The sequence below is a fragment of the Ambystoma mexicanum genome, chromosome 3q (assembly GCF_040938575.1).
Source record: "Ambystoma mexicanum isolate Mex_15411 chromosome 3q, UKY_AmexF1_1, whole genome shotgun sequence".
NCBI classification, from domain to species: Eukaryota; Metazoa; Chordata; class Amphibia; order Caudata; family Ambystomatidae; genus Ambystoma; species Ambystoma mexicanum.
In genome coordinates, this window is record NC_090926.1 from 907,126,511 (window position 1) to 907,136,661 (window position 10,151).

Here is a 10,151-nt window from a genome sequence, read left to right on the forward strand (position 1 = left end):
TTTGCTCCGCTACTCCCTCTCTCCTACTTTGCTTCAGTATCGATTCTTTCCTTTCCTTTAGGATCCGATACCGTTCTGTCTCTTTCTCACGTGTCCTTGTACGCGCCTCCCTACAGGTTTCTGTGTTGTTTTTGCTTTTGCCGTTTTCCCTTGTTATTTACTTTAAGCGCTCATTCTTATCTCTATAGCTCGCGCTCTTCTTTTTCTCTCTCTCCCTTCTGAGCTTTCGTCTTGCTACTTCTGTTACACTCTGTATTCGGGTTTCTCTACTTTCTATCCCTGTTGTCAAGGGGACACACTTGCGGGTGATCATCTACTGTATAGGTTAAGTATTCCTAACTCTGATTAGGAGTTCCTTCCTTACCTGTCACGTTCCCGGACCGCAGCATCCGCCGTCTTTGGTGTACTTAATTTTCTGTCTTCTGTTTTTTTAATCCGCATCGCCGGTCTCCCTTCCTTGGAGACTTGGTTCAGACTGTGAATAGGATTGCCTTACTGTGCTGTTGTCAGTGGTTGTCTTCTGTGGATTACCGAGTCCAAGCCCACGGTGGTCCATTGATACAGACAAGAGTCCACTGAAAGAACTTTTTCCACACGCAGGAAAGCTTTATACAAATTCTTCTTGACTCCGACGTCATCAGTGTCTTCCCCTCCTACCAGGGTTTTTAACGCCACAACTGGCTTTTTCCTTGAGACATTTTTCTGTGCAGGTCACGGTGGCCTCTGAGGGAGCTCGCCCTTACTTGCACGTTAAGTAAGAAAAGAAACCTAAGGAAACCAAGAAGGCAAGGAGGAAGAAGTTGTCTGACGATTCCAACAAGCCTTTTGAGGACTCAGGTGAGGAGAGGGTTAGGGGAGTTAATCTAAATCCTGACAGGTAGCCCCTCCTTTTCCAACATGCTAACCCAGCGTGCACTGTTGATGTCACATAGGCAGAGTCGCTGTACACTGTTACTTCCTGGTCTGCATGATTCTCGAGCGCGACAATCAGCACCACTAATTCTGCAGCTTGTGCTGAATAATGAGATGGGAGTCATGCACTTACCAATGTGTGAAACTCCCCATTGGCTGTGTATTTTACCACAGTGGCACCTGTATATCTCTGTCCATCATTTTGATCGATTCTCAAAGAACCGCCAATAAAAACAATTTCTCCACCTGTCAAGGCATTTTCTTTTACTCTCGGAATTTCATCATAGAACTCTTCATAGTTCGAACAGTCATGTGCATGCTCATGCTCTGCCAGTAGTTCAGCTACAAACATAGCAGGATTCACTACTCTGCATTGAACTATTTTGATCGCTGGATTTGATATAACTACCTCATAGGCAGAAGCCCTTTGAGAAGTCAATGTGCCCTGGGGTTTTTCGAGAATAACAAATAGTGCATGCTCTACAAATAGTGTCATGGAACATCCCATCACTATGCTTGCAGCCTTCTCTATGGCAAACACGGCGGCAACCAAAGACTTTTTGCACGGGAAGTGACCTCTCATTACTGGGTGTAGAATCCCACTGTAGTATGCAAGGTGCTTGTACCCCAACGTGGTTCTCTGTGTGAGGACTGCTGTCATAACAGTTCCATCTGTGTGCGAGAATAGAAAACATTCCTCAGCATAATTGGGAATCCCTAAAACTGGAGCTGTACAAATTGCTTTTTTCAGCTCTTCAAATGCTTCCTCCATTTTCTCAGTCCATACAATCTTTTCCTGTGTTGCCTGTGCTTTCTTTAAAGCCGTTAGTAAAGGCCTTATGTATGAACTGTAATCACAGACCCATGCTCTGACATAATTGCATAATCCCCAAAACCTCTGCATGTGTTTTATCGTGTGTGGTTTTGCAGTTTTCAAAATAGCCTCAGCCCTTTCTGGGGAAACTTTCTTTCCCATGTGAAATCAATTGGCCAATTGCCAACACTTCTTGTTGACAATACTGTAACTTTTCTTTGTCAACCTTATATCCTTTGTCAGCAAGTATTATCATCAGCTGGACAGGATCGCGTCTGTACTCTTCCTCTGTAGTACTGCAAACTAATATGTCATCTACGTATTGCAGAACAACACTCCCCAAGTCAATAGTGTTCAAGTCCATCTGCAGGACTCTATTGAAAATCGATGGAGACTCACAGTACCCCTGGGGAAGCCGAGTGCTTTTCAATCTCGTTTGTCTGAACGTAAATGATGTCAGATCCTGTGAGTCCTTGTGCAATGGGATTGAGAAAAACAAATTTTTCAATCAATCACAGTGAAATATTGTGCTCCAACAGGTATATTACATAGAATTGTAGAAGGGTTCAGGACTAGAGGGAACTTGGCCTATGAAATCTGGTTTATCTGGAATTAAACGCCACAACCCCCCCTTAGATTTTTTGATAGGATACACAGCAGTATTACACAGTGACTGTGATGTCACTAAGATGCCCTGCTCCATCATGGCGGAAATTGTTTTGAAAATACCTTCTTCTGCATCTTGAGACATGGGATACTGTTGTGCTCGGGGTAAAATTGCTCCTGGTTTCAGTTTAATCTTCACTTAATAGGGGCTTGTAGTCCATAATGAAGCTGTCACTTTCGTCATGTCTTCCTCAAAATACTCGGGATGTTGTTGTGCTATCATTTTATGAGGTACCTCTCGTTTGATTGCTCTCACCCAATAAGTAATACTCATCTCAAATACTACTTTATCATCAGATAGGTGATCGCCAAACATGTCCTCATCGGTGAGGTCAGTTAATGTGTAACCTTCCCCCGATGGCAATCACTGTACACCATTGTCTGCCATTGTCATTATTCCCGTCAAGCAAAGCCATTTCACCTTGCACTATGGCTGTTTGTAATTCCAAGGGAAATACTTGCCCTTCTTCTTCACGCATAGGTATCTTTGGTCTAAACAGAAATTCATCCGGTATTCTCATTGCCTTGCCAGCTAGGCCTGGCAGATATGCCAATAGAACACGCACTCCATAATGAAAATCTTCTGGCTCTATAGGTATTGCTCTCATGGCTACCTGTCTTGCAAATGCTCTAATGATCTCACACACGTTTAAATAATGCATCCCCGGAGTTGAGCACACTATGTCTTCATCGGTAAACGAGATTGTCATCGTGAGCTTTGTCATCAAATCTCGACCCAATATATTGACAGGTGTCTGCCTAGAATATAGCAGGGGCACCTTCATATCACATTCCGCTATAGAGACTGGTAACTCTTCAGTGAAAGGAACTCGACTTGTAGCTCCTGAAAAGCCTTGAGTATTCATGGCTGTGCCAGACATTAAAAACCTTCCCTCACAAATACATGAGTGTGTTGCACCCATGTCTACTAGATGACGTCAACCATTAGTTCCTCATGAGGATTCGGCATCACGGATAGGACTGAACACATCAAGTCCCTCAGTGAGTTGTCCTATTGCGGGTACAGACTCATTCCGTTACCTGAAAATGGATTGCCTCCCCTAACTGTGACACTCCCTATTCTAGGTGTCGTTAGCTGACCTGTACTTGTACTCTGTTGAATCTGCATGGGGGCATGCTGTGACTGTCCTTGTGGTGGAGACACTGCTACCTGCTGCGTCTGCAAGCCTTGCTGCACTCTCGGCGCTTGCTGCTGTTGCATTGTTTGATTCTGAGCAAAACCATCATTATACTGCTGCGAATATGCAGGCGGGTTTAAAATCCCCCCTATCGAAAATTGGTTGTTTCGCATAAACCTTTGACTTCTACACATGCAATCAAAATGCCCTGTCATCCCGCATGTCCAGCAGAGGGGTGGCCGCCTAACCTACCCATCCTGTATATTCTGACCATCATTATGCATGTATTGAAACCCACCTTGATTGTTCTGAAAACCTCATACTCGAAATCCACCCCTTCCCCATGGTGTAAACTCATTATTACTTTGATCGAACTGCCTCTGGTTATTCACCTGTGGCTTACTTGCATTCTGCTGTGGAGTCGGTCCATCTACACTTGTTAACATTGCCCCTTCAATGGCATATTTAGACAGTTTTTTCTGCACTCATTTTGCCTCCTCGCCTTTCTGGCCATCATCTTTTTTGCGATTCTTCTCCTGCAAGAGCCTGCCATATGTAATGGTCAGCTGAATCTGTGACCAGGGTTTGGCTTCAATACCCACTTATTCCTTAAGCTGCTTCTGTACAGGTTCTGGTAGCCCTTGGCATAATATATGATAAAATACTGGTATAGATTTTGCCCAGGACTCACACGTTTCCAGGATTCCTGAACATTTTGAATGTAAAGCAACAGATCATCCCCGCCCTTCATCTTTTTCGTCATTATAGCTCCCATATCGGACGTGTCCGGATTTAGTACTCTGAGTGCCTTCCAGACCGCCGCCCGGCAGTTATTGAAAGGTGCTCCATCATGAGCGGTGTTAACTATAGACACACCAGGGTACGCTGCCCTCGTTCATACGTCATCAGCTCTTTCACCAAGTATGGCAATAAGGAGACCTTTAATGCCCCCTATGGCTAACGTGTTTCCTCCCGTCATTTTCTCTAACTCATGTATCCATTTTCCAACTCCAGAAGTTAACATGGGGAGTTTACATCTTAAATTATCTTTGTCCATCTGGGGCCATGGTATATATTGTGGTCGGACCCCTCCTTTTTCCAATAGGGGAAACAGCAGTGCCCCAAACTCATTCTCATCTCTCATAATTTTTCTGTCCATTACAGGAACGATATTACCATATCGCCTTCTACCAGGTAGTGATCTTAATCTACTCATATAAGGCAGTGATTCCCCCCTTTCACTGTGGAATTGCCCCTTCGGTTGATCTGACTGTGTCAGTGGCTGGGACGCCTTTGTTACAGGTGTGTTTAAATCTGACCATCTGACTTCTTTTTCCATTGAAAAACATCCCTCAGGGCCACACAAGTCCCTTCTCCCTTCCCCTTGGAAGGTGTCTGTCTTCGTCTGACATTTCCTGTGCCCAACCTAAACAACTTATCTCATCGTCATCTCTGCTCAGAGTCAGTCTATCTAAAGACCGCTCCTTCCGTGTCATACAACTGAGTACTTTCAAGTCGATCATTTTTCTTTTCCCCTTTAACTCTTTCTGGGTCTTCATTTCATGATATAGTTTATCAATCGCTTCCCCAATGCTCCTTCAGTCATACTCGTCTTCTAGATTTACTCTAGACAGGCCTGGTAATGACTCGTACTCTGGAACAACTTCCTCTATATCGCCCCATGCTATTTCTGGCTCAGGAACACTTATCTCCTTATCCAGGCACTCGAGATTGCGTGCTCTCTGCCTTCTTTTTCATTCTAAATCATCATCAAGTTCTCTTTGTTTTCGTGCTTCCTCTCTTACTTTATCTTCCTCTTTTTTCTTCATATCCCTTCTCTCATTTGCCCTGCAAATCTCCTCATCTTTTCGCCTTTGTATTCTTTTATCCCTTATTTTCTGTTCCTCTGCTTCTATACTTTTTTGTTCTAGCTTTTCCTGCTCATCGATCGCTCTCTGTCTATTATCGCATTTTCTTTGTTCTTCTGCTCTCTCCTGTTTTCTCATTTGTTCTTCTTGGTACAGCTGCTCTCACCTCTGCCTATCCTTCCTTTTCGCTCCTTCATCTTTCAATCGTTCCTCACTTTCCTTATCTCTTTTGTCTTGTTTGCCTTGATCTTTCCGTTGTCTTATATCCTCAATGCTCTTACCATCGAGTTTTAATAAAATCTGACCACCCATACATTCATTCTGTAAAAGCGCTACCTCATCTGCCTTGTCTCTTTCTACTTTCCATTGTTTTATCTCTCTTCCTATATCAAGAGATGTACTTGCTCGATCACTCCTTTCCTTATCACATCTCTCTTTGTCCCTTGTGACTTTAGAGATTACATCTTTCTCAGTATCCTTCTCTGCGCCTTTGTCACTGCTTTGCATAGGTGACTCATGTTCAGGAGGAGAGGAAATTGCTGACGGGCCCATTGGTCAGTACTCAACCCCCGAGAACTTGTAATACTGGATAGCTGCACCGTGTGAGGACAGGGTGCAGGATTCACATACTCCAGCACATCTCAAAAGTCAGGACTCAGTAAGTTGGCAAAGGGAAGTCTGTTTAATGATACATACATCAGCATATGGAAATCAGCAGCATTGCGAACACCTGTCTCGTTCCGACTTCCTCGAACTTCAGTCGAACAGCCGTTTTATAGGCTAAACTCATCATCATTGACGTCTAATTCTACTAAAAATCATCGCGCAATATAATTGGTTGGGAAAGGTAACTTAAGTATAGGTGTTATATCTGTATATGACAATAGAGCATGCAGACTGGTTAATTCTTATCTGGTGGGCGTCTGCGCCCATCCCTCTACATCACACGTGATGGACGTCACTATAAGGTCGACGTCCTATTGGTTACAGTGTCTATAGGACCCTAATTACATGGTCCATTGTGATTGGGCAAGTTACACCCCTAACCATAAATCTCCACTTTAATTAGCAGCATGCAGGATGGACACCCAGGTGCCTAGTGTCCCAAGATTCACCCTGCCTCCCTTCCATCAATCAGTGGTTTTAGGGCGATGTGTCAATTAGTTGGCTAAGGAAAGCCTTGAAATTGTAGTCTCTTATCAGGAAACGTTATGGCACCCCTTGGATCTGGGTGACATCAGACGGTGGTACATCTTCGCGCCTGGCTGGTCACGTGTTGGTTCACCGTGAATCTGCTTCAGTTTCCAGCTTTTCGTGTATTTTATTCTCCATGTAGCTCCACCACCTGCCCGGGCCTCCTTATCTTGACCTTCACAGGGCAGGCTAGTATGCTCTGAAGTTTCGATTCTCCATAGCTGAAGCTTGCCTCCCTCTCTTGGGTTGACCTCGATTTCCCAGGCCTGAGCCATCCTTTGTTGAGTTTCGATTCCGCTCTTTCTCCTGGCTTGGGCTTGGATATGAAACCCGACCAGTTAGGCCTTGGCCGCCTGGGCGTACTTCTGCTTTTACAAAATGGAGTTGCACGTGTACATTGTGCCTTCTTGAGGTAGATATATGGTTGGCGCTTGCCGCTCTATCTTCTACTAAGCATTGCAAGCAGTATCGATTTCTTAGCATCTTGCATTTCAAGCCTATTTACACACGTTTAACGGGTTCGATTCTTTCATCTTGGTTCTTTTGCTATGACGTTTCTTACGTTTTAACATTGTGTTGCCTTTCATGTCTCTTGCACCTGTTTTCGTGTATACACGTGTTCGCGTGTCGCCTTTTTTCATGCGTTAGTCTGTCCAGGACCTCTTCTCACCATTATTTGCCTTCCCTCAGGGCTCTTTGTGTCTCCTCATGGACAGTCTGTAAATACTCATCATTTCGTATCAGCGGCTGGTATGGTTGTCTGATTGGGTACCATGCTGCCCATGGCTGTCTGCTTATTGGCATTTCAACAGGTACTGATCTCCTAATGTACACAGGGCAGAGGCCCAATGCGGCTCTCTGTTGGTTCAGTTGCTCCTCATACGTCACATACTTTGGCGAGTATTTTACTGGCAACTTGTAATGGGGGCAGGGGTGCAGGCCATATCTTGGACCTCCTCTACACTCCCCCTCTGGTCGGTTCATCGACCACTTCTGCTTCCTCCTTTATATTTAGTTTCTTTGTTTCTTCAATGTCTTGTTTATCGTCTTCCGGGGTTATACAAGATGGCGTGAATTCATGCACTTTTGGTGTCCATATCTTTATCACCCCTTTCAAACTTCCTGCTGTTTTCACATGCTCATCTTTGTTCCAGGTCATCAGCTGGCATTGTCCATTTGGACTGCAATAAATCCATTTTCCTTCATACCTTCTTTGTTTCTTGGGATAAGTGAATTTTTTTCCCTCTGGTGCAAATTCACTGGCCTTCACAAAGTCCTTTATCTCTTCATCTGTCAGGTCTCTGGGCTTCCAACCTGGCTCGATTTCGACCATAATTTTCATCCTTATGGCCTTCTTTGCAGTTTTCTGGCGCTGTGTGATGATTATCTTGATAACACAGAATCCTAGCAGCATCATAGCTAGTAAGGCTCCCAGAAACTTGAATATGTCAGCCATCCATTGCGGGACCCAGGAGAATAAGGCCCCAAACCAGCTGTCATCGTCCACTTCATCTGTTTCCTCGGTCATCTGGTTCTTTAAGCTTGTCAGCATGCCTATGGCCTCGGTGAGGGTTCCATTTTTCTCATCGTGCGATGGTGTAAATGTGCAACACGATTCTCCAATTTTTGCACAAACACCTCCATCCATCGCTGTAATCGTGTCAAGCACATATCTGTTCTGGAGAGTCATCAGACGGACTGCTCTTAGTTCTTCTTTAATCGCGTTGAATCCTTTTACGGTGGTATTGATGGTCTGCAGTAATTCCCATCTGGTTATCTGCAACCATTTGGTATTTGCACTAACTTGGATATGCGGCAAGAGTATTGTTGTGAATATGGAGAGGTTAGGCTAAACAGCCTGTGTTTGTAGGGAATGGCATGAAATGCGTCCTCTGATTTGGTGGAGAAGTAATTTTCTCTCTTCATCCTCAACATTAACTTCACAGATCTCCTTTTCCTTAGGTGAGCATCTGCTTTTGGGAAGCTGTCCAAATTCAGTTCATTTTTTGGAATCACCAGTGCTGGAACGTGGACGTTCACCAGTGTGCATATGCCTGCCCAGTTCCTTGGTAGCCTTATCTATGCCTTGGATCCACATGCCCCGTAATGGTCCATCAGGACTGCGGTTCCTTGCAACATCCCTGGGGCTTCATATATTCGTCCGCAGTTTTGATTCTCCCCCATTTTCCTTGTACCATTACTTCTGAAGCACAGTTTCGGGTTTTCCAGTGGTACTATTTGCAGGGGTCCTCCTCTGTCTTCGACCCATGTTAGCAGTTTTACCAATCTTGGCCACAATGGTTTGCATAGTCTTTGTGAATTCTCTATTGCTTCTTGGCAGGCTCCAAGGACCATCCAGGCTCGGCAGATCATGACCCCGTCTTCCCATCTGGTTGGGGACACTACTGACCTCCAGATCTGCATTTGGCCTCGGTTCTTCCAGATCTGAGCTTCTTCAGCTGTTTTCCCTTGGACATTCAGTCTCAGGTTTATTTCCCATCTTATTCCTGATCCTTTGACGTCTGGGTTCTCATATCTAATCACATGATTCTTGGTGTGCGCCGTTTCTTGTTTTGATGTCGTGAACAAAACCATCTTCATCAGGGAAATCCTTTTCGTAGGCCCATATCAGGGAGGCGTCTCTCCCCATAAACAGCCCTCTGGTGTTGCACATTGCTACGTGTGACATGCAGTGTGCAGTGGGGACATCAACTTCTATCGCCACAAACATTTTCGACTTGCCCATGCTGTATGGCAGGAGTGCACAGACAAAACATTCCCCTTCTGATTGTCTCCTTCCAACTTCCTTCATGTGTTGGTACCAAATGTTGTTTCCTAGATGAGCTGTGCTGTCTAAGTAATTGTTTAGTTTTTTGTCGGTTTCATATGGGCTTCTCTTGATTCTTAACGTTTTTCTGTAATTGGCTATCACTATGTCTCTGAATGCGTCTGTACTGCTCTTCCGTTCGGGTAGGCTGTCGGGTATTATCCTTGGTGGGGCAGGGTTCATTTCCTACCCTGCAGTAATAGAGGGATGTTTTGCATTTCTTTTCCTTCCCTCATGCATTCTTTTGTAGACCTCCTCCCACCACCATTGGCTCATCATCTTCCCAATGCGTGGTGGCATTGTAGGCCTGATGCTTATTTCTATCGTTGGAGCAGGCGTGCTCGTTATTGCAGTTTCTGTGGTTTTCTCGCTCAGCTCCTCATGGAGATTCTTTGCTCTAAGTATGAGCGGGAACACATATTCAACCAACACATGTATTTTCTCAGTAAGTTCCTCCGTGGCTTCTTCCAGTTCTTTGAGGGCTTTTGTCATGCCCCCTCTGCTTGGGTTCTCACCTGGCTCCTCTTGTTTACTTCCACTATTTTCTGGAGCTGGTCGCCCCTTAGGCAGTTTTTCTTTTACTGTTGATTTGGTCTGAGGTCCACTTGCCCTTGTTCATGTGCACTCAGTGTGTGGGTGCGTGCCGTGGACAGTTCTATGTTATCATTCATTCCGAGCTGACCCTGTCTCCAGCTTTTCTCATCATTCATAACCTCAACCATGTAGCTGTC

At 44.8% G+C, this 10,151-nt stretch overlaps 1 protein-coding gene across 1 annotated transcript; it reads right to left on the reverse strand.

Moving 5' to 3' along the window:
- Positions 1-5,561: 5,561 nt before the first annotated feature.
- Positions 5,562-5,951, reverse strand: LOC138448023 (U1 small nuclear ribonucleoprotein 70 kDa-like). Its single transcript, XM_069604560.1, has one exon. The coding sequence runs from the start codon at positions 5,949-5,951 to the stop codon at positions 5,562-5,564; it is 390 nt and encodes a 129-aa protein (XP_069460661.1).
- Positions 5,952-10,151: the final 4,200 nt, after the last annotated feature.

Bases quoted from the DNA above. Each gene is read 5' to 3' on its own strand.
- LOC138448023 (XM_069604560.1), bottom strand. From the start codon at position 5,951: ATGGGCCCGTCAGCAATTTCCTCTCCTCCTGAACATGAGTCACCTATG.